This window comes from Lissotriton vulgaris, chromosome 3_1 (genome assembly GCF_964263255.1).
Source record: "Lissotriton vulgaris chromosome 3_1, aLisVul1.2, whole genome shotgun sequence".
NCBI lineage: Eukaryota > Metazoa > Chordata > Amphibia > Caudata > Salamandridae > Lissotriton > Lissotriton vulgaris.
This window is the reverse complement of record NC_141689.1, coordinates 70,437,924-70,463,396: the sequence shown is the minus strand read 5'-3', so window position 1 is coordinate 70,463,396 and position 25,473 is coordinate 70,437,924. Positions and strand designations below refer to the sequence as shown.

General features: G+C 47.6%; 1 protein-coding gene across 1 annotated transcript in view; it reads right to left on the bottom strand.

Moving 5' to 3' along the window:
• Positions 1-25,473, bottom strand: part of RAB11FIP5 (RAB11 family interacting protein 5) — a 308,395-nt gene that overhangs the window by 61,761 nt on the left and 221,161 nt on the right. Inside the window, exon 4 of the mRNA XM_086960102.1 lies at positions 21,111-23,912. Within this exon, the coding sequence (XP_086816228.1) occupies positions 21,111-23,912 (2,802 nt within the window). The remainder of the gene's footprint in view (positions 1-21,110; positions 23,913-25,473) is intronic.

Below are 25,473 nucleotides of genomic sequence, written 5' to 3'. Positions count from 1 at the left end.
GAAGGGTAGTTTTTTGAACGTTGACCTACACGGGTTGCGTGCATCGAGGGGCAGGAGGTCTGAAGGTAGGCTCAACCACACAGCCAGGTCCCAACCATCTTTTTTAAAGGATGGTCTCTAGAATACAACTGAAACCAACATCGACTATGGAGCGAACCAGTAAGGAGCATGGATATCAGAGTTTATGGCACCTAATCAATGTGGCAAATACAACCTACTTTCTGCTCTGAATCCTCTGTTAGGAAAGCCCAACTCATTTAGAGAAGCCTCTAGAATGTATAGTGCCTTCGCTACTCCCAAGTACTAGGATGGATTCAAGCACTGTAGCTTGCACTGACTTTTTTACTTCCTGGTTTAGGAAGGGTGTGTTCGAGAATGCGTACTGCGGATGAATTTAATATGGGTCAAAAATAAATGGTCAGGTTTACACTGAAATTTTTTTTAATTTAATTTATTCAACACGTGACCTGAAAAGCTGAGTAAAATTGTGGGCCCTTCCCTCCTTATTTCAGAAGTCCAACATAGACACGTTTAAAGCCTTTTAGCTTCCTTCCTCTCAAAGTTCTATTCTTCCCTGCACTTGACCAGTCCATTCAACCAACACAGCTGGTGAGGTGCTTCTCTATTCTAGTTGTATGGGGTCTATGTCTGTAACCTAATGCTGCTTTTGCCCTTTTTGCATCGTGGCCTTCAGTTATCTTTCTCACGTCATCATGGGTCCATTTAATCACTCCATCGTACCAGCCATCTTTGGATGATACAGTGAAGACGTCCAATGCGCAACGCCAAATAACCAGTCAAAAACATTTCAAACTCTGTTTACATCAGTTGTACAAAAACAAAGAAATCTGTAATTCATGGAAAGTCTTCTTTGAAATATGCTGCTCAAATTCCTTAATGCACACTGGTGGGTATGGCACATACCGCGGTGAAGTAGTGTTTCATGTGCACTGAGACATACCATTAATCTCCTCAGACAGCAGCTATGGGGCACTAAATCTCAGATTGTAAAAAAATCGATGAATTGGGCACAATAAACTAATGAGCAGGTAACTCAATTTCAATGTTCTCATTGAGTGTAAACCTTTGTCCTGTAAACTCCTTGGCACTCACTTGATTTTCACACTGCCGCTTGGATATGGTTTACCACTTATGTAGCTCCTAGCGGGATCAACCCCTTCTAAATCCTTTTGAGGTCTCAATTTCCTTGTCGCCATCTGTATTCGATATTTTCCTTCTAAAATGTTAGTATTCAGAACAGAAGAACACCCATACTGCATCCTCTTAGTTAGATCAGTTACTGCTTGTAGCATTGGGCCCACAGAGCCAGTTTCTCCCCTAGTTTTTCCACGATCACACCTCTGCATGAATTGGTTTCTAATTGGCTTATGCTGTTGACCAATTAGATCCATGGGAGCAATAACCTGATCTTCTACCCGCTTCGTATTCGGAAACCGTGCTACAGAATCATGTAATGCTCACATTAAACTTCTCCGGCACACCTCAAACTGATCAAGGTTTTTACCTGCACATTCGACATAATTCAAGTCTGATAGAAATTCATACTCGAAAACGTTCCATTGCCCTTCTCTAATCATTCCCCAAGACTTGGCACAATGGAATACTGTGCAGTCTGTAATACATTTCACATGAAGTTGTATAAAGATAAAATGTAGGTAAGGGTTTGTGTACAACAACCTGCAGTGGTGTTCGAAATCCCATAGCAAGCCCACATTCTAAACCCAAAGGGGATGCAGGTCACAAAAGTTTTGAAACCAATATAAAGTTCTCCTTATATGCTTCACACAGTATAGCACAAGTACCGTTTTTTTTTTTTTTTTTTTTTTAGTATTCTCTAGATTCCAGTCTATAGAAATTGTCTCCCACGAGCACCCGTAGACAATAATACTTTTGTCAAATCTTGTATTTTCAGTGATATGACCACCGAAGGCCCTGATTTTATATTAAAAACAGAGCTTTGGACTATACCATTTCCAGCGGAAAGGCAATAGTTCTCTCCATGTGTTCAAAAACCTGGTGTGTCACAGGTTTGGTGCTTACTTTCCATCATGTTAAAGAACAGAAGATGCCTCAGCACCCATGCTAATGTGCTGCAGAGCTAAATACATATAAGGTCCCAAAAGCAAGATTGATTGCATTGCAAATGCTTGTTGTTTCTTATACACACAGAAGCACGCACCATCAAACAACGAATCCAACAAGTTCCTGAAATGGGGTTACTCACCCACCCATACAGCCACTGACACACCCACTCGTCCAGGGCCGGACTGGCCTTAGCGGGCACCGGGCAATTCCCCGGTGCGCGCAAAGGTGGGGGCCGGTTTTGGGCCCCTGGGGGCCGTTTTTGCAGCATAGCTGCAAAATCGGCCCTGTACCAAAATCGGCCGAGAAACGGCCCGGCAAAGAGCTCGGCCGGCACCCCCTCGCCACTGGGGGAGGGTGGCGAGAACTTTGCCAGTTGTGGTTCCCAGTCCGTCCCTGCACTCGTCAATACAGCCACTCACACAACCACTGAATCCCCCACACAGCTACCTAGACACCCATTCACACAGATAAACTCAGTGACTCACAAACTATGTTAAAAAAAGGAATCACTCAGTAGTATACAAAGTATACTAACTTAACTTTTGTGGTGCCTTAGTATATATGTTTTTCACAAGTTTAGAACCCACTCACAATCACTGGATGAGGTTATCAGTGAGGTCATCGGATATGTTATCAGTGACGTCACTGACTAGGTAATCAGTGATGTAATATGTGAGGTCATAAGCAGTGCATTGTGGGGGCGTAGGTTGTAGTTAGCCCAGATACCTAGAACTGCTGAATTTCATTGGCTCTGTACGAGTGAAATCTGAGCCCAACTATGAGGGACCCGGTGCTCGTACCTAGAGAAGGCAAACTCACGACTCAGGTTTTCCACAAACCCACAGACAGGAATTGCCTTTATTGTTGAACAGCTTTCACCCCAAATCACTGAGAGAAAACCTGTCAGTGGGTCCATTTCTCAGTCTTCGGAGGAACTGTTCAGATATAGGGGAGTTAAAAAAAAAAAAAGAAACAACGGAACTGGCGGAAAAACCTCAGAACAGCAACTACCTGGTTAGGATCATAAGGAAGCACAGAAAAGAGCATCCAACTGCAACCGATATGCCCTTTTGGAAAGTACAGATAAACCGCAAGCAATGAATACAATTTGTGTAACAACTTTTAGCACAGCTTCAAACATAAAACGTACTGTACTCCGGAACAGGAACACTCTGACCCTAAAGGGCTTAACCTTGAGAAACATCTTTTGTCCTTCAAGAGGAGTGCTAATATGAGGGAGTTACTTGTGCATACTAGGCCATGAAGGACAAGGTAGCGAGAGACTCTGGGATCTACCACCATTAGCTGGCCACACCTGGTGTGGTGCATGCGACATCTGTAAGCTCACAGCAGATAGCAAAAGCATTGACGTAGGTTTGAATTACCCTTTGGAGCAGAAGAAACACAATAACTGCAACTCAGAGAACGTGATCTACCTTCTAAAATGCCTGTGAAGGCTACTATATAGGCATGACAGCACGTAAAGTCAAGATACGGATAACAGAACACAAGAGTAACATCAGGTGTCAAAAAGCAATGACAAAATTCACAACCCATTAACTGGAGAAGAAACTCTGTGGATGATATTCAGTGGACAGTACTGGATAAACCCAACATCCCTACTACAGTACGAGATTAACCCTGGGCGCAGTGGGGCTACGCAGAGCGCCACGGAGTTTAAAGCACACACTGCACACTCCGCGTAGCTCTGCTACGCGCCAACCCCCCATTAACAATTGTTATAGAAGCTTTAAAAAAAACAATATAAAGTAATAAAAACGCCTTACCTGAGCTGCAGCGTCCCCGGGCGGCCCTCTCCCTCCATCGCGACTTCTTGATGACAACTGCGCGGGTGCTCATGCATGCGCATTTCTCGCAAGAAATACCAGCCCAGCTGGCCAAAAAGCTTAATCTCTCACTAGCCCGCTCTGGACCAAGATCATTAACAGCTCCCTTAGAACCGGAGTCATACCGGACTGCCTCAAAGTCGGTCAAGTCATGCCATTTTTGAAAAAAATAGGCTTAGACACTAATGATCTGAATAAGTTCAGACCCATCTCCAATCTTCCTCTTCTAGCTAAAATCCTGGAAAGGTGTGTTTTCCTCCAACTGACTCAGCACATAAACAACACCAACCTCTTAGACACCCACCAATCAGGTTTCAGAAAAAGCTGTAGCACAGAGACAGCCATCCTCAATGTTGACGATTTACACAAATCACTTGATGCAGGCCAATGCTCCTTACTCATACATTTAGACTTATCGGCTGCCTTCGACACAGTGGACCACAACCTTCTCATCAAGGTACTTCAAGAAAGGGTAGGTGCAGAAGAGGTGGTCTTAAAGTGGTTCTCCTCCTGTATCTAGAACCACACCCAAAGACTAAAGATCAGAAACTTCTCATCAGACCTACAGCCTGTCAGCAGGGGAGTCCCTCAAGGGTCAGTTCTTTCCCCACAACTGTACAACATCTACATGGAACCCTTCAACACCATACTCAAAAAGACAAACATCCCCTTCCCCCGCTATGCTGGCGACACCCAGCTCTACCTTGAAACCTCCCCCATTGATGACATTCATAGACTCAACGACACTCTTAAGAGAAGTCCAACACTGGCTATCACTAAACCACCTGGAACTCAACAAAGACAAAACGGAAATCCTCTTTAACTCCAACAAAGAGGAAAACTCCCAAATCGTAGAATGGCTAACAAGCAATTGATGCTCTAAACGGCAATCTCACCCTGGCGGATTCCGTAAAATCGCTGGGAATCACCCTAGGCCCAAAACTAGACATGACTTAATACATCAAAAACACTGCAAAGAGCGCCTTCCTTAACCTGAAGCTACTTAACAAAATAAAATCCTTCATCCCGCCTAACAACCTTAAACAAGCTACTCGATCCCTGGTGCCGTCCAGACTAGACAACAGGAATGCTTCCCTCACAGGTACAGCAAAATCCCACTTCGCTCCCCTCAGATCCACTCTCAATGCAGCAGCTAGAATGGTCACCGGAGTAAAGAAGTATGAACACATCTCACCCGCACTCAGAGCTAAAATGGCTCCCATTTGAAATGCGTGCCAATTTCTTGCCTCACGCAAAAAGCCCTGCACACAGGGAAACCCACCTATCTGGCTGCCAAACTCAAGAAGGCCGGTCAGACAAGGAGCCTCAGAAGCTCCAATGCTACTCCTTATCCCGCCGAAAATTTGCAAACACAAAAAATGCTTCTTGATCTTTTCCCTGGAAATGCACCCAAAATCTGAAACTCCATCCCAGTCCACATCATGACTACCCCCTCCTTTATACAATTCAAAAGGCAGCTCAAAGACTTCTTCCTCAAACGTTGTCTCCCGAATGGATAGCCGCTGCTGAAACGCTTAAGCTTGCATATTACAGGACACAGACACTTTGTCACAGACTTCTACCTCATCCCCATCCTGACCCCTCCCTCTTTCCCCCCTTCCCTAAAGGTGGCTCGGCTCGTTTGTTTCAATGTGCTCAATATTGTGATTTTCTGTGTCTTCCTTTTCTGCAATGCGGTTCAGTGCGCCAAGACTTCCAATTCGCCTTGAACCAATATGTATACCACTGCCAAACTGTGTGTTTTTACACATGCTGTAAAGCGCTCTAATGCCTTTGGGTCTGGCTAGCGCTATATAAAACTTTCAATAAATAAATAAATAAATAGTGAAATACCATTTGAACTCTAGGCTGACACAAGCAGAGATAGAAGACAGACAAACCTAAACCTGAGTAATTGCCATAGAAGACAAGGAGTCACGTAGTGTGAGAGAACAGCGCGCAGAACGGAGCTGAACTGAGAGCAGAGAGCAGAGCTCCGGGAGCACTAGTGTGAGCCGTGGGAACCGCTGGTGCCGCTGCGGCTTGTACGGCCTATCGGTGGAGCAGGGCGAGAGGGATTGACAGAGGGACTGACTGAGCCGAGACAGTGAGGAGCGGTGTACGGTGTGAGACCGCGGCTGCCCCCGGCGAGCGGTCGCGAGTGCCCACAGGTGAGCACGAGCGGAGAAACCAGCGGGCCATTTGCTAAAAAAGCCAACCGCAAATTGCCCCTGCCAATCACCCCTTCGCCCCTCCACCCCCTTTCATATTTTAGTCTCAGTCCCAGCCCCATCAAAAACTTTGCTCAGCCCACGCCCTATTAAAAAAAGACGACCACTGGTGGAAGGGGATCACCAAGGATCCTGAGGCAGATGAGTGAGGAGCAGATTGGAACCAGTCGTACCGGAGAGTCCGCAGATTCCAGTCCTGATTTTCCGTTCCCAGTGGCGGCGTTTCTGGCAGTGCTACGTTACCAGCGAAGAAGCTAGGAGCTAGGAGGCTCCCTTCAGCCTCTTCCAGCCTGCTGCAGACCCTTTCTACCTCCCAGTGGGGGTAGTGAAGGGCAGTGGGGGCAGTGAAGGCCGTTGGCACCACAAATGCTGAGTTCCAGGATTGCAGTGAGCTTCCAACAGCCCTCAGTAAATCTCAGAATCTTGGGAGAGAAGAGGCTGCTATAGACACGGCTGAGGTTCCGAGCCATTCAGCGAAGCAAACCTAGGTCTGCACAAAGGATTGGCAATTGGTAACTCTACCGATTAGCCGCATCCAAAGGTGGTATTCTGCTGGCATCCGGAAGTCACCTAGGACGGTCCGGTCTTCGGGGACAGACGCTCAAGGAAGTGCGGCATCGGGAAATATTTAAGTGCAGTCCAGTCAGTGAGCTCAATAAATTCTTCTGGGCTGTTGTGGGCCCCACTTGTGGTGGATTGTGGTCCCTGTAGTTTCTCTCTCTACCACTCCAGGGTTGCCGGGGTGTTGATAGGTAGTGTGCAAGCTCCGAGCTCCAACTCGCTAATCCGTAAGCAATATCCTGCGGGTGCTTCATGTAGGGCCAAGTCACTATGCCACTTAGGAAACTTCCCGGAGAAAGGGTACTACCCTTTAAGCTGTTTCCCCCGGGGGTGCTCTCCAACAGTCGCAGTCAACCCAAGATAAAGTGTCCTACCCAGGTGGCCAACTGTCACAAGCACAGATCAGTGAGTTCTTCAGTAAACCTGCTCTTCAAACTGTCTCTGCCCCTACTTCATCACCACAGTGTGATGCGGAAAACCAGGACCACGATAAACTCTCTTCTCCCAGCCCTGTTCATATTAAAAGATCACTTTCTGAGAGTCCTCGCTCAGCTCACGTTCCACATGAGAATCATCAGCCGTATAGGCTTTTCCAGGACGATGTCATCACGATCCAGGACACTTCTATTGACCCATTAAGAGTTCATCCCACTGGCGCTGGAAACCTTTCTGCATCAGACCCAGTCTCAGATTCTACAAAAACTATTGTAATAAATACTGTAGCCAAATTACAAGTTCAGGCCCAAGTTCATGGCAGCGTCCTGCCCGCTCCTTTAAACCTTTAAGAAAGCTGCAGAGACCGGGCAGCAGCTTCTTCAGTATCTAAGCCGGCACTACGACGCAGTCCGGGTGCACATCAAATTGAGCCCAGCGACTCCTCAACTTTAAGGAAGAACCCAATGTATGAAATCCCCCTGTTATCTAAAAACCTATCCGATCGATTCCTGGCTTCCCTAGAAGCCCGAATAGAGGACTCCCTTGCCCACACCCCGGGCTTCAACCCTTACTGCAACTCCTTCAACACGGTGCAAGAAGACAAGGACCCACCTGTGTCTACCCCCTCGGGATCTATAAGTCCTATCTCGGTCTCGTTGACGTCCCTTCGCGTAAAGCAAGACGCAATTGCAACAGCTTTGTTATGCCAATCTCAGAAAATGGAACTACAGATTGACTTAATTCAAACTTTGGCTTTAGCACTGTCTGACTTGGGCTCCAGGCTAACCTCTCTCGAAAGATCTGTAGGGCCTCCTGATAGTTTGAACTCTTGTTCCTGCTTTCCACTAATTAACAAACTCTCTTCCCTTTTAGAAATTGTGGGCGTGCTCTTGGACATCGTGAAGTTCAACACCAATAGAAACGGGATACCGAAATCCACTTAACAGTCTCAAACCTCTTTTTCCCCTGAAGAGTCCTTGTGTAGTGCAACATCGGGTGGCCCATTATCAGCGAGAAGAACTCTCTCACCTTCCTTGGAATTAGACTTTAAAAATTTGCCTTGCTTGCCATTGGCGACTAGCCCAAGCAATCTCAAAGCTGGATCGGAGTGCATTAACATCAGCAGTCAAATGCTTATTCCATGAGCGATTACGCAGTCTGATCTCACTGACATAGCCCATTTAAACACGACTCACATGCCATCAAATCTTCCCACGAAACCTCTACTGTCTAGGAGGGAGAGAAAGAAACCTAAAAAACAATCTAAAAAACAATGTCTTGCGAAAAGGAGAGCGGGCTCGACTGGCCCTCATCTCCTTGCATAAGAACACAGGTGTGCGAGTTAGAACTGGCCCAAAGACAGTCTCTGCAAAAATTCCAACCTCACACGGCCTAAAGCAAGGTTGCGTTCTCGCCCCCCTCTTGTTCAACCTTTACACCGCTGACCTGGGAACATTCCTGGAGAAAAACAATCTCCTTCTGCCAAAATTGGGCCTTGGAAAAACAAACCTGCTCATCTTGCAATATGCCGATGATATTGTTATAATGGACCAGGCAAAATATGGCCTTCAACGAGCTTTAAGCACGCTCCACAAATATAATACTGCTAACACTTTAAAAATCAACCAGGAAAAGACAAAGGTTCTGATATTCGGCTGTTGCAAGAACAAGAGAAATTTAAGGTGGAACATCGGGCCAGCAAAGATTAAAACAACATCAAAGTATAATTACCTGGGGGTCTGGTTTAGTGAGTCCTCTAGACCATCAGCTCATCTAGCTGCCTTGAAAAAGAGAGCAGGAGCAATAACATACTCTCTGATCCGACTAAACCAGTCCCTGAGTAGTCCTTCTGCAGAACCTATTCTGAAGGTGATTAAAGCAACTCTTCTCCCCGCCATAAATTATAGGCATCAGGCCTTCCCTGGCCCATGCTTTGCCAGTCTCGACCACGCCCAAGTTTCCATTTATAAAAAAATCTTTCATCTACCGAACTTCATCCACAGGGCAAGACTACGACTGGAGCTGGGCCCTTTAAAGACAATCTATTTCTTGTGAGGCGGATACCCTGAAACACTTTATAAGGACACTAAAAGCCACAGACAGCACCCTAAAAGCCTGGGTAAAAGAAACTCTTGCCAGCCCTGAGAATCCATGGAATCGTCAAATCATAAAGGCCATAACTCATTACTAACCACAGACACTATACCATACACAGTCTGGAAAAAGGTTATCAATAAGCAGGTTAGACAAATTTCCCACCGGATGGACTCCTAGGCTCTAAAAACATCCACTGTCTTGCTTCCCCTGAATAACTCATACCTCCCCGGGGTACCTCAATCTTACCTCCTGGAAAATCTGAACGCAGTGGCTAAGAAGAATATAATGTTCATGCGTCTCCTAGGTCTGCGCTCCACTGCCTTCAACCGATGGGCTCCAACAAGTGAGGAAAGGGCCTGCAGACTGTGCAACTACAGGTCCGAATCATGGTTGCATCTTCTGTGCTGCTGTCCCACCCTTGACGCTCCCAGAAGACTTCTTTTAAAACCCTTATATTTAAAATGGGGCATCAGGTCATGTTGGGAGGCATCAGCCCTGTGGTTTACTTCCTTAGACACTCAAGTGCTTGCAAGGACTGGAAAATACGTGAGACTCCTGGACAATCTTTTTTTACCCTCCTTGGCCCCTGCTTTTCCACCTCCTCCCCTCCAAAAACTCATCACAGACTTTTTTCGTCCCCATGCCTAGTATTCCCGTATTAATTTATTTTATTTTGGGCTTTTGAACTCTGTATGTGATTACAACGGTAACTACAAGATTGCCTTTTAGTTATATGTATAGGAACTCAAACCTTGATGGTTTTCTTAGTTTTTGCTTTTTTACGTGATAATTGCGCTAATGTGGATACTCTATAGCAACGGTTTTAAATAACTGTGCTAATTTAATAAACACCTTCAGAGATAGAAGGAAATATTTGGCTAGTCCTATGTTGGAGACAGCGTTTTCCATAGATATAAGATGAAGATTGTACATGGTCCCCTTCAGACTTGCCAGAGTGTGTCACAAGCACTCCAACCCTTTAGCGAACTGACTATAGCGGACATCCACAATCCTGTTCAAAGTCAGCTTCAGTGTCCACAAGGGAGTTAACTATGGCACCCAACTATATCTGTGGCCAAGTTCATGCCCTCTGGCAGAGAATGCAGAAAGTGCATCCTCACTAGAATTTAAATCAGGAAATATATGAGGAAGCAGACAAGATGCCAGGCGTTCGTCAGCTATTCTCAAGAGACCTAGGATGCCAGCCTTGTCCAGGTCGACAAAGTCCATTCCTGCTACACTTTGTAAGGAGATTACGATGAAATTAAAAAACATCTTCAAGCACCATCTTGTCACACTGTAACCATCCTGTTGCCAGACCACCATGGAAGTGTTACCAACAGCACCTCTGAAAGTCACTCCCACTAGACGAGCCCCGCGTTCCTGTACCGCTGCCTCTACATTATAAACCTCCAACCTTCACTTCATTCTCCAGTCTTACCCTCCCTTTTGCCTACACTTTTCTTTCTGAACCCCTGATGCGTGTACAGCACAACTTTCAGTTTTACATAGATTTAGGTCTTGCGCATACATAGGATATGTGTCTCCGAGATACACTTCAAACCACCTGTTTTTGGTAGTAACGAATCTTGGTCTTCACCTAAAAAAGTGAGGCATCGCTCTGGGACTTCAGATCGGTGCATGAAGCATTTACGCTGTGCTTGTCAGTGGATGAGGAATCAATCAATCAATCAATCAATCATAGCATTTGCATAGCGCGCTACTCACCCGGAAGGGTCTCAAGGCGCTGGGGGAGAGGGGTACGTTACTGCGTGAACAGCCAGGTCTTGAGTGGCTTCCTGAAGAAAAGATGGTCCTGGGTCATCCGCAGGTGGATGGGGAGGGAGTTCCAGGTCTTGGCTGCCAGGTAGGAGAAGGATCTTCCTCCGGCGGTGGCTCTGTGGATGCGTGGAATGGCGGCGTAGGCGAGGTTGGTCGATCGTAGCTGGTGGGTGGGTGCGTAGAAGGTCAGGCGGTCGTTGAGGTACTTGGGGCCCAGGGCGTGGAGAGCCTTGTGTGCGTGGGTGAGGAGCCTGAACCTGATCCTCTTGCTGACGGGGAGCAAGTGCAGGTCTCTCAGGTGGCCGGAGATGTGGCTGCGTCGGGGGATGTCCAGGACGAGACGTGCAGAGGCGTTCTGGATGCGTTGGAGTCTTTTATGCAGTTTGGCTGTGGTTCCGGCGCAGAGGGTGTTCCCGTAGTCCAGTCGGCTGGTGACGAGTGCCTGGGTGACGGTCTTCCTGGTCTCGGTGGGGATCCAGCGGAAGATCTTACGGAGCATACGCAGGGTGTTGAAGCACGATGAGGAGACGGCGTTGACTTGTCTAGTCATCGAGAGGGAAGAGTCCAGGATGAAGCCCAGGTTGCGTGCGTGGTCCGTTGGCTTGGGAGTGGTGCCCAAGGCCGGGGGCCACCAGGAGTCGTCCCAGGTGGATTGCAATGATCCCAGGATGAGGTCTTCCGTTTTGTCTGAGTTCAGTTTCAGGCGGCTGTTCTTCATCCACTCGGCGACGTCTTTCATCCCTTCGTGTAGGCTGGTTCTGGAGGTGGCGGGGTCGTTGGTGAGGGAGAGGATCAGCTGGGTATCCTCGGCGTAGGAGATGATGTTGAGGTTGTGTTGGCGTGCGATGTCTGCGAGGGGGCTCATGTAGACGTTGAAGAGGGTCGGGCTGAGTGATGCTCCTTGTGGTACGCCGCAAATGACTTCTGTGGCCTCGGATCTGAACGGGGGGAGGCGGACTTGCTGGGTTCTTCCGGTGAGGAACAAGATGATCCACTCTAGTGCTTTCCCTTGGATTCCGATGTTGCTGAGGCGCTGTACTAAGAGGTAAGAGGTCCAGGAGGATGAGGGCTGCTGTTTCCCCGTTGTCGAGCAGGGATCTGATGTCATCGGTGGCTGCGATCAGGGCGGTTCTGTGGTTGGCTCAGAAACCGGACTGCGAGGGGTCGAGGGATCCATTCGTCTCGAGGAAGGCAGCGAGCTGTCTGTTGACTGTCTTCTCGATGACTTTGGCAGGAAAAGGGAGGAGCGAGATGGGGCGGAAGTTCTTTAGGTCGGTGGGGTCCGCTGTTGGTTTTTTCAGGAGGGCGCTGAGCTCGGCGTGCTTGGCGGTGGCGCTGTGGAAGGAGGTGTTGATGATGTCCCGCAGTTGGGGTGCGATGATGGAGTCGGTCTTGTTGAAGACGTGGTGGGGGCAGGGGTCGGTAGGTGATCCGGAGTGGATGGTGTTCATTGTGCGGGTGGTGTCTTCAGTGCTGACCGGGGTCCAGTTGCAGAGGGTGGTGGTAGGGGGCGTTGGTTCGGCGGTTGGGTGCGTGGTTGGTGCGCCGAAGCTGTTGTGTACGTCGGCGATCTTGCGGTGGAAGAACGAGGCGAAGGAATCGCAGAGGTCTTGCGAGGGTGCGATGTCGTTGTTTCCGCCGCTGGGGTTGGAGAGCTCTTTGACGATGTTGAAGAGTTCCTTGCTGTTGTGGGCGTTCTTGTCCAGTCGTTCTTTGAATGCTGTCTTCTTGGTGGTGCGGATCAGCTGGTGGTGCTTGCGGGTGGCGTGCTTGAGGGCGGTCATGTTGTCTGAGGTCTGATCGCGGTGCCAGGCTTTCTCGAGGGTGCGGCAGTTCTTCTTGGAGTCCTTGAGTTCGTTGGTGAACCAGGGGGCTTTCTTGATTCTGGGCTTGCTGGGGGGGGGGGTTCTTTAGTGGTGCGAGGTAGTCGGCGCAGTTGGTGAGCCACTGTGTGAGGTTGCTGGCTGCTTCATTGGGGTCCGGTGTGCTGGCGGGAGGGTTCTGGCGGAGGGATGTGGTGAGCTGCTCGGCGGTGATCTTGCTCCAGCTCTGGTGAGGAATCTGTTGTGGGTGGTGGTGGGTCGTGTTTTTCCTGAAGCTGAAGTGGACGCAGCTGTGATCAGTCCAGTGAAGTCTGGTGGAGTGGCTGAAGGAGATGTGCTTGCTGGAGGAGAAGACGGGGTCAAGCGTGTGGACGGCGTAGTGGGTGGGGGTGTTCACCAGTTGCTTGAGTACGAGGTTGGCGAGGTTGTCCAGCAGGGTGGCGGTGTTGCTGTCCTTGTTGTTCTCCAGGTGGAAGTTGAGGTCCCCTAGGAGGATGTAGTCAGAGGAGGCGAGAGCGTGCGGGCTGATGAAGTCTGCGATGTCTTCGCTGAATTGTGTGCGTGGTCCCGGGGGTCTGTAGATGAGGGTGCCTCTGAGGGTCGTCTTGGGGTCGATGTGTATCTGGAAGTGAAGGTGTTCGGCGGCGGTGAAGGTGTCGTTGGAGTTGGTTGAGATGCGGATGGTGTTCTTGTGTATGATGGCGATGCCTCCTCCAGTCTGGTTGACGCGGTCCCTCCGGGTGATCTTGTATCCGTCCGGGATGGCTATGGCAATGTCGGGCACTAAGGAGGCGTTCATTCAGGTTTCCGCGAGGAAGGCGATGTCTGGTGATGTTGTGTTGAGCAGGTTCCAGAGTTCCACGGCGTGTCTGTGGACAGAGCGGGTGTTGAGCAGGATGCACTTGAGGTGGTTGCTGCTGGTCCTTGGCTTGGCGGGAGCGGCGCAGGTCCGGAGGCAGGTGAACTTGCAGGCTTGGCAGGTGAAGGGTCCGTGGGTGCGTTTCGGGGTGGCTCGGTAGCAGGCGGGGTACCGTCCGGCGTTGAGTGCGTGGAGGGTTGCGGCGTCGTAAGTCCGTCCAGTGGGATGGCGTCCTCGGGGGCCAGGGGTCCTGGCGCTAGGCGCGGTCCAGGCGCGGACGGGCGCAGGCGGGCTTGCCTTTGACGTGCCTTCGGGGCACCATCGGCGCGCCCGCTGCGCGTGCTCACTGCGCGTAGGCGTCGACTCCGCCATAAATGGCGAAGTGGGAGGGAGGAGCAGCTGGGAGGCGGGAGCGGGGCGGCGAATGGGGGTAGAGGAAGAAAAAGGGGCGGGCCGCAGGGGAACAGCGGCGGGGAGTGGGGGGATAAGAGCGGGAAAAACGGGCGAGGGGGCGGGTACGGAGGACAAGAGAACGGGCAGTACACTAGCACAGAGACAAGGCAGATACAAAAAACAGGAACAGAATACAATTTACAATATGAAATACAGTAAATAAATATCAGGGGCGGCTTCAAAGCACGGGCTGAGACCGCCGAGGAAAAACCAAAAGCACAGCTGCAGGGCAGCGGCGAGCTCGAGGCAGCAGCGCGGAGCCTGGCACACTCACGGGGAGTCACGCGGTATGTGGAGCGACCGGCCCTGAAGCAGGGTTTAGGGTCATCTGCGTTTGTGCATCCAGATGGGTGGGGGTAGTCTACGTGCTGCTGCCACAACAGATAACTGGCAAGGGAGCAGGATCCTAGGTGTGTAGCATCACATGGTGGGGATGGAAAGCACCCTGTCAAATGTTGCATAAGATTGGTTCAGTCCTACTAGGACCAGGTTGTATTGCAAGCCACCTCAATTTACATCCATCTCCACTAAGCTGTAGGATATTTTGCATTTACCTCTTGTTGGGTCAGTAATGGCCCCTGCATGGTGTACAGTTGTGTTCCCCTGCCTGAGTTCCTGACAGAGTACCTTGTTTTTATCTCGTTCTGGCTCCACACTAATCTAGAGGGGTCTCACAGGCCTTCAACATGGCATGCATGAGGTCTTGGAACCATCTTGTGAGAGGTGCACTAAGCGTCCTCATTTTACTGACAGCAGACTGAATCCCAGCCTTGTCATGGGTTAAGCATGTAGTAACTTTGGCAGTGTACTGTGTATAGCGAATCTCTATTTGTGCCCAGGCCTTTTTTTTATCAGCATCACCGGTGTGGAGGCCAACTATTGTAATGTTCCACTACAAAGCATGAACATAGATACTAGCGCTAACAAACCAAGTGTATCTATTGATCAATCGGCCTTGTATAGCGCGGCTAATCACCCATGAGGGTATTCAGGTGCGGTTATGCAGGTCTGTGTATGTGGTCTGTAGGTTACATGCATTTGTGTGTATGGAGGAGCCAGAGTAATAGAGGTTTGTGGATTCCCTTTTGGAAGCCTCTGGCCTCTTCCTATGTACAAGATGGAGGTCATGTTGTTTTCCCAGACAGTGGCAGTGTATTGCTTACATTCCTGTAGCTGGAGGGAGTAAAGGCACACACTGAAGGGGGACAGAGGAGACAAGGCCCCTTTGGAAGTTCAGTTAGGCCTTTTGCTGACGAGAGCTGCTGATCAGTCTTCCTGTTGCACCGCCATTTGGTAGATTGTGGGAGTGAAGGATAGCCCTGCATGCTGTTATGGAGGCCAAATGGACCCCTCTACATGATGCCAGCCTTTTAACCCTTGACTGATCACTGCTCAGTGTGGCTGCTGATCACTGCCTGTAGAAAGCTCATGCTTCGTTGTTGCTTTGTTGTGGGTGCTCCAGGCTGGAGACTGCTCTGCTGCGAGGAGCAGCCCTTTACACAGGTTGCGTCTGGAGAGCAGGCTGGAAAGTGCAACTCAAATGAAAAACAACTCAAACTGGCTTGGAAAGTGCAGAGTCCACATCTTCTACCTGCTTTTACTCTATAAAAGTGGGAGCCACTGACCCACTCGTTGCACCAGTTCCATCTTCTTTGATCGAGGAAGAAAGTACCCCACAGAGACCGGCTGTATAACCACAGCCAGTGTCTACCTGATAGCAAGCTTCCCAGAGGGGAGTGGATTCACCACCTTAGGTCTTGCCTTGATGGATGAAGATGTTCCTCTGATCTGAAGAGCCTAGAAACTAATCTGCCTGCTAAGAGAGAGAAGGAGCCAGCAATCCCTTAAGAGGAGCCTGCCCTGAGAGCTCCAGAAGCAGCTGCCCCCTGGTGATGTGTGGGTCTGCCAGAGGAAGGAAGACTGGAGAAAAAACTGCAAGTACTAAGGAGGGTGGTTGGGGAGGGATTACTCTGTGCTAAGTGGTTGTGAGCGTAAGGACAGTGGTCATCACTGCTGTGCACAAAAAACCATAGCAAAGGTGGACTGTGCTGCTACAACCAAGATCTGTAGCCAAGGCGGGAGGCACAGACACCAACAGACTGTGACAGAGGCACAAGAATTGCACCAGAGGTAGACTGCAGCTGAAGCCTCTGCAGCAGCTGCTCTGCTGCCAGACTTTTGTTTGCCCAGCTGTTACACCTCATCCAAACCTAAGGAGCAGGCCTGCCATCCACTGAGGACCTCTGCCACCTAGCTCAACCCTCTACCTGTGAGGACATCAGAAGTCATGGCTGTCTGCAGCCCTCTGCTGGAACTAGGGTTGTACCTACAGATGGACCATCTACTCGCAGAAGCCAGTCATTCGGAAAAGGACTCACCACAGCACGGTGAGACTGCGTTGACAAGGAGACTTAGTTTAGTTTATAATGCTCAGTTACTAAGGGGTAATCTGCACTGGAGCCTCAAAACAGGTCAAGAAATATGCTACAACCCAGCTGAAGAACTTGCCTACAATTACCAAGGTGGTGGAAGGTACACCCAGGAGAAGGGGTGAGGTGGGGGTAGGATCCAAGGCACAGCATCACCAAGCGTCAGTCTGCTGAGTACCTGTCACCTACTCTGTGTAGTATTATGCTTTAAGTGCTTAGATTAAAGTCACACTGGGTTGGGCAATCAGTCATTTTACTGCTGGGAGATTGCAGGGTTCCGAGCTTGAGCATCCCTACATCACCTTCCAGAGGAGCTGGTGACTGCTCACCTTCACTACCACCGTGAAGGGGTTGTATCTGACCCACCTTCGCAGGGTAAAGATTAGGAGGAACCCTGGGACATTAGAGGCAAATAACCCCAACCCCCCAATGATTGAGGCCTATGTTATGTTATTATATGTTATGTTATGATAGGTCTTCTATAGCGCACGGCTACTCCAAAGGAGTGTCCCGGCGCTTTGTGCTCCAGACCTAGGAGAGAATACAGACAAAACATAACAGTGAAAAAAAAATAAAAACAGTCACAAAAGACGGGGCAGAAAGTCTCTAATCGGGTAAAGAGCCAGGTCTTTAAACCCTTCCTGAAAGCAAGTAAGTTGGGCGTGGAACGCAAGGACAAAGGTATAGAGTTCCACAACTGAGGGGCCAACAGTCTAATGACCGTCCTCCGATGCAGGCTTTTTTTATTCGGGGGACTACTGCAAGTGCAAGGGATTCCGATCTCAAAGATTGTGCCGGAAGATAAAAAAATCAGCCTCTTTTATAAGTATTGAGCTCCCGTAGCATGCAAAGCTTTGTGGGCCAGTGTCATAGCCTTGAATATTATCCGCTTCCGGATGGGGAGCCAATGTAGAGCTTGCAGTAAACTCGAGGCGCTAGCTCGCCGATGCAGGCCAAAGATGGCTCGAGCGGCAGCATTCTGAGCCACCTGCAGGCGTTGTAGGAGGTATTCCGGGAGGCCTAGTAGCCTCTGCTTGCCCCATGTGCCCTCCCCACCATGCAGGATTTGACAAAAATTAATCCTAAACATTGAGGTTTCTTTGCACCTTTTAATACCACTGGTTAGTTCTAGATTACATTCACAGCTTCTAATTATGGCCCTACAAGCTATGCGGAGCCTCTTCATCTATTTCGATATACACCTTCGATAATCCATCTTAAGCAATTTAAGATATTGGGTTGGTTATTGACAAACCTTTTGTGGCTTGGTGTGGTCTAACACAGTATCCAGAGCAGGCTTAACACTCTGCAGATGCCTAGTTTAAAGATACTTGGGAAAACCAAAACACTGGAATTACTGATACCACAGGGTATGGTCATTATTGGATGTGGGCTGGCAGTTTTCTGAGCAAAAACTCTACAAATCTTTATGAGATCCATCATCAGGAGCACTTTTTCCTACATAGATCCGCCGGATTTTCGCTGGCGAAACAGGTCCATGGAAAAACCAGAAGGTGCAGTCTAACCACTTATGGGTGCCAGAAGGAGTAACAGCATGATTGAGGGAGTCTACGCCACCAGTTGCGGTCCATGCAGTTAAGTGCGGTGGGGCAGTCACAAATGACCGAATATGGAAAATAAAGGAAATAAATAAATAAAACCACTTACCTTGCACTCACCTCATCAGCAGTGCGGCAAGCGCAAGGTAAGTGGCTATATTTTTTCAGTTTCCCTTTTACGCCGTTCGTTATGGCACCACCCCCCAGATAGCACCCTCCCCAATCCCCCTCCATGCGCTTACCTGTACGCCACCTTAGTCTATTAGAACACCGTACATGGTCCGGTCTAACTTATAGGTGGACTATACCCCTACAAATCCACAGTACAATGAAGAACAGAGACTTATAGCATAGGTCGCTCATAAATGGAATGTAAATCCAATACTAGATTCCAATTTAGTTAAAGTCAATACAAAAGTCCAAATATCATACTGCAGTGAAGTAATTTATTAATTGTGTCATCCTGGATCATTTCCAAACATTGTTACAGTGATTAGGGAGTTTTTGTAGACAGTAACCAGCCAACACATGTTTCGCCCCATACAGTGCACAAGCCTGGGGCTTTTTCAAGGCTTAATAAAGTTAAAATTGATGGTCAAATAGTATAATCTCAGAATGTCTGGAAAGGGTAGTTAGCAAATGCAGCCTTCATCGGGGATAAGGCACTCCCCATGTCAATACCAGTGATCGGCTGCCTTATATCAGATTAGGACCAAATAACAAAAAGAACGGCAGTGCTGCCACAATCTTACAGACCTACTTGCGGTGCATTGAGAGAAACAATATCACACCAACCACTTTATCCGTTGGATTTAATCTCACGTTTGTCAAGTTTACATTAACAATTCAACAAAAACACAAAACATTACAAACATCTCAGAATGTTTAATTTTTGAAAAATAAGACTTCAGCCTCCCAAAGTCCATTGCATACATACATGGACTGTTTTACTTGCATAAAAAATTCGCTTTTGTACATTCTCGACACCCCATTCATTCTATTAACAATCCCCACTCATTCATTCCATCATTCCATACCCCTCACTACACACTACACATACTGTCATACACCAACCCTGAATATATTGCAACAATTTTACTGAAGCAATACTTGATACTAAATCAAAAATCAGGCTATCTACAGTACTAATTCTTCTAAATTCAAAACATGTGCACATTTTGTCTATGATTGGCCTGAAACACTGTGGTCTACATGTTTCGAACCCCTTCCAATACAGGGATTCTTATCAGAACCAGAATAGCTTCAATCATAGCTCAAAGAGTCAGATCCTCGTTCTTTCAACATTGTCACACTTGGAACACGCTGGGGGCGGTGCAAGGCCGGTCTGCGGTTTCAATGGCATTTTACATCTCTGTGTTGAAATCCGCCTTTTATCACAAAGAAATTTCTTTAACCCCTTAAGTGCTGCTGACGGCCAATGGTCGTCAGCAGCGCTACCTCCCCAGTGCTGCGCACGACCATTGAACGTCCATTCAGCACTAGTTCTAATGGACAGCGCAGCACTGGGGAGAAATGTTTACACGCAGCTAAGGTGTTAAAGCTCGAGTCAGCAGGAGACAATCGTAGTTCATTTTAAAATGGTTTGGACGGAGTTCGAAGAAGAGTCGAGCTGTTGGTGCTCTGAGAGATTAAATGGGAGTTTTTGTAGACCGTAACCAGCCAACGCATGTTTCGCCCCATACAGTGCACAAGCCTGGGGCTTTTTCAAGGCTTAATAAAGTTAAAATTGATGTTCAAATAGTATAATCTCAGAATGTCTGGAAAGGGTACGCAGCTAATGCAGTCTTAATCGGGGATAAGGCCCTCCCCATGTCAATTCCAGTGATCGGCTGCCTTATACCAGATTAGGACAGCATTATCACAGGACCCTTTCTAGACTTTGAGATTATACTATTTCGGCCATCTGTTTTTACTTTCTTATGCCTTTAACGAGGCCCCAGGCCTGCACCTTTCCCGTAGAACAGTAAGCCATGTAAGGTTGAATAACAGATCCTACCACATCCAGCCAGATCTCAGTACCAAAGTGTAGGTTGAACCTGCAGCTGCTTAACACAGTAGAGGTTTGTGCATTATGGAATGGAAGGGGGGAATGTGAAGGGATACAGAGTAGGCATGCAATTAGCAAAACATATTCAATATCTATCAGAGAATTACAGCACGATAATGTAAATCGGGTCGATATAGTGGATATCTTGGTTCAGGAGACAATCTATGGTTATAAAAAAAAAGTAGAGGGGTATATAATAATCCATTCTAAACAGAAGTGAAGGGTATTAAAGATTGGAACAAAATGTGTGAACTGGATGGCCTGGGCTGAAGGCCTGGCTAACATCCAAGCTACTCTAGAACTGAATGGAGTAATTGTGGAGGGAAGCCTCTTTGTAAATGGTTTACACAATGGTTTTATGTGAAGCACTGGCCCATGATAGAGGTTGGATCAGCACCAAGCCTGGCCAATAGCAGCTCCAGGCTGACTAGGCTGAGAAAAGACCAGGTCAACTACACAGATTTTAAGGGAACAGTCATTCTTGTCCCACAGGGTGGTTTAGGTCATGAGTCATTTAGCACAAATTTTAATATAAATGCATACTAGGCCGAACAGTTGACCCTTCACAAACGCTCACTACTCCTGAAACCATGTGTTCAGTGCGGGACAAGCTCTGGCCTAAAATGGTAACTGAACGGTGAAAAACACAAAAAGGTCAGCATGGATTTACTCATTTGATTGCAATCTGCATTAGCATTTACAATGGAGACACCATTAAAGAATTGCCCTTTTCATGTGAGCAGTGCTGTTGACATATCAAGTGTGTAATATGTAAACTCAACTGAATACCAAGAAAGTGCCACCCAAACTTTTCAGAACTACATACTGTACAGTATTCCCATTACCACTGGAATGCTCACCTGCTTTTCTGCTCCAAATACATTCTCTCAGCTGGCTGTGTCTCCTGGGGCAAAACCGCAAGGGATGAAGGTTTTGCACCACTGGAAGGCGGCGTGTAGCAGGAGGAGAGAGCCGCTGCCTGGGTGGTCGCCGTGGGCACCACACTAGTTGTAGGACAGATGATGGGGGAAGGAAGACCAAGTGACTTGAGGTTAGTTGCAGCCGCAAGGAACGGAGTAGAGAAGGCCAAGGGCTGGCTGGCATGCATGAAAGGGGTCTTCAATTCCTGACAATCAGTGTTACTAGCTTGGAGGCCTGGGGGAGCAGCCATTTGGTGGAGGTGGCTGAAGCTCAAGTCTTCTCTGAAGAAGATTTCAGAAGGGATTGATGTTTCCACAAAAGGATTTTTTGGACTTGGGAGAGGTGGATTGTCAAGACACACAAAGGGATTTGCAGTTGGTCTTTGGTCACATATTGCTTCGCTTGAGACCCCCAAATCGGATTCAGATTTAGATTTCCAAAAATCTACATTCTTGAAGTCCACCACCATGTCTGCTGACCAACTGGACTCTGAGGAATGACCGTGTGTGTGCGTGGATTCGGGTTCTTGTATTTTCTGTTGCTGGTCTGACTGTGTGCTACAGTCTGTAGACAGACCCGGATAAGAAACACTATGATGAAACTGTGGAACTTGAGTTTTAATACTTTGCTTTATTGTTTTTAACACAGTCTCATTAAGTGCAGGCTCAGGCCACCTCTCTTCCTGAGCTACTTGCACTGGCCATGGTTCATTCTGTGCTAATGGTTTCATATGACTGACGTGGCGGGGATAAGAGAGTTCGTTCATCGGAAGCTGCTCCTCCAGGGAAGTCCAGAAGGGTAAACCTGAACTGCCAGTTTGGTTCTTCTCATTGGTCTTTGATGTTTCTGAAACTGATTGCTTCACTTCTTTGGCCAATGGCTGTGAACTTAACAAGTCAACCTGTACAGTCCGTTGAGTCCCACTGTTAATTGTGTTGAGTTGTTTTGAAGGGTGTTGACCAAGTGAGGCGGAAGCAAGGCCTGGCTTCACAACATCCAATTTGCTCGATTTCTCTTCAACACCCAAAAGGTCTAATCCGTCTAGAGAGGATTCCAAAAGACAAGTTGTGAACTGCTCCACCTCCGACACCTCATTTGTGTCTAACATGTTTTCCCCATTAAAGGTGTCCTGCACTGTGGACTCATTAGCTCTTTTGTTCAAATTAGACCAAAGGTCCTCTGTGACCAACTGAGAGTTCACATCACTAGAGGCCAGGAGTCTTGGTTGCTCCTCAATTACAGCAGCAGAAGCTGTCGGACACAGAGGCAAAAGGGACAATGCCTGACTGATGGTTTTACTGTTTTGATCCCACATTTTTTCCTTGGGGCACTCGGCTAGCCTTACAGTCAGGCTCTCACTTTCTTTTGCTTCTCTGCTCACTAGTTGGGTTAAATCAGCCTTATTTTGATTTCCTTCAGAAGCCAATGAAGTAAAGCACCTTGGAGGTTTGGGAGGGGAAACCACCATTTCTCTTGTTTGCAATCCTGCACCTTTTATGCCATCTTTGAACCTCTTTTCAGTTTTCTGCTCTTTGTCGGGCTGTGCATCTTGAGGGAATATGTTCGTTCCTAGGTTAGAATTCTTGGAAAACACAAATGAAACGTTTTCTTTTGTAGCTAAATGCGCTTCATGCGCACTGCTTGCATCCTCAACTTCTAAAATGACATTAGTGAGGACACCTACACTTCTCAGTACCTGATCACCATCTTTTCCAGGATCTTTGCAGGCCTCCACTCTTTTAACATGATGACTTGAGTTGTCAGGTTTGACATCAGTCTTATCGGTCAATACTCTTGGTGATACAGCAGCAATCTTATTTTCAGATTTGCCTTCAAAACTTATATTTGCTGGTGTAGTGGTAAAACATTCTTGAGCAGATTTGGAAATATTTGGTAAAGGATTTGGATTGCACGGCACACTCACGCTTGGAACTGTGCAGCCACTCAGGTTGCACGGTTCTTCATTAGGTCTCTTCCGTGCAAATGTATCATTCTCTAGCGGGCTAATGGACAGTTCCATGAAGTGTACCTTGTTCTCTTGTTCTTCCGTCTTCACTTCCAAGCTTGCCTCCCTCGTATCACACTTATCAGAATTATTTGCCTGGCAAATCGGAGTTAGAGTTTCCGGACTAACTGACGTTTTAATCCTTGCGGACAGAACGGGGGCAGTCTCATTATCTCTTGAAGGATGAGGGGGACTTTCAGCTAATGAAGAGTGCAAATACTTTCCGGTAACATTCAGTTCTTGTAGTTCCTCTGCCAAACTTGCCTCAGTTTCTTGCTGGTCAGGTGGACAGACCCAAGACTCTTGGACTGTGGTGCATACTTTGTCAGTTTGTAATGTGAAAGCTCTCACTATCTCTGGCCTGGATGCTGCCTTTTCCACACGGTCAGATTTAACTACTGTACTTGAAATAGTATGCTGTGACCCTAATAACTTTACTTCTGAGTGCTCATTTGTTTTCATAGGTTGGGATAATCCTCCATCTTTGCATTCCGGCAGGAGTCGACTTGTTGCGAAAGCATCAAATGGATCCTCCCACTCGCGCTCCCTCTCTGCAGGGAGCTTCGACCTCATGGATTCCGAAGGTTGCTCTGAAGCTTGTAGGGCAGTTTGACTATTAGCGGATAAGTCTTCGGTCCGCTCCGCATGCCCGGTCGAGCTGAATGATGGCTTGTATTTCTCAGTGGTATGAACCTCTTCGTCAGCTTCGTCAGTAGCATTTGGCACAGAGGAGAAACTACAGAGAAAGTGAGTAGGTGAAGGAGAATTTAGTACCTTGTCAGCTAGAAGGTCCTCAAAGAAGGGGTTGCTCTGTAGGGAGTCGAGGAATGGGTTGGTAGGAGACAAGTTTCCAAGCAGACCTTCAGGAGATGTAGAAAGGTTAGTGCGAGGCATGCTAACATGAGACTCTAGAGCGACAGAAGGAAACTGCACAGGGAAGCAAGGAGAAAAGTGAGAGGGAGCAGCTGAGCTGGGTTCTACCTGAGGAGACACGTCCAGGCTGTGGAGGGAAGACAAAATGGTCCCCCGGGTTAGTGTGGCACCACAGTACTGCAAATAGCCATTACGCTGCATAATATATAGAGGTCAACATCTATATACATCACACAAAGAAAAGCACGTCCTCAATATTACAAGGGGACATTCACTATCTACAAAAACCCAAACTTTTCCCTGGTTTCAAAGTTCAGACTTATGCTGGGCTGTCCAACTGATTTTTGTTCGTTTTGATACAATTTTCCTTCATTATTCCCCCATTTTGTGATCAGTCTTTAGTGATATAAGTGAAACATTAAGTGATTTCAGAGTTTGAAGGCACTTACAAAATGGCGAGCAACTTCACTATGAACGAAAGGGGGGCAAAGGTCTTTTGACTAGCAATGTGGGCAGAATTTCATATATTAACAGTAATTAATTTATTTTAAAATGGACATACTCATTAACAGTAATTTGAGATGTAAATGTAGACTTGTGTCTAGGTTCTTTCTCCCTACCAAAAAGTATTCCTCAGTTGGGTGCCACGAACCTCAAGTGGTTCTATATTCACAATCGCTAAAGAACAAAATGCAATGAAGGCATAGATCCTTTCTTGGAGGGATACAAGACCAAGTACAGTGTCAGTATTGATGAGATTCATGTAATACACACATGGTATTTATTCAATGGATAAATGATGCCGGCCTAACTTGGCAAAAATGGCCCTCCACACATCAGGGTGTTCAACATCTTAAGTGGAGCGACTTCTTCAAAGGTCTACGCAAGCTCTATTCTTTTACTATCTTTTCCAATCATTTTCTCACCATAGTGACAAAGTCAACGGTACGTGTTTAAGGTCCCCACCCACTACACGTAGCACATAAACCGACTCCTTCCTATGTTCCTGCCAAGATTAACACTACGTAGCCTTGGAAAATGGAGCATGAAAGAAACAGGGAGGGCGTTGTAGGTAAAACCTTTGGTCTAATGTTGTAGGAGAATGTGCTTTATGCACAAATGGATAGATTCTCCACGATCAAGAAGACGGTTATCTGATTATACACATTTGCTGGGAAGACGGTCATGCTATTAGTACTGTACCCTAGGAGACCTGTCCAGTTTCCCTCCAGCGCAGGAAGAGATACATCGCAGCTATAGTGCCACGCCTTAGGAATAAAGGTGATCTAGTAGATAGGTTGTTGACTCTAGAATCCTGGGCTACTGATTCCAAACTCAGACTTTGTCCTTTGTAGTTTTCACTCATGTTAGCGGAGCAATCTCCAATAGCATGCCTGCCTAGAGGCAAAGAGTCTTCTCCCCTA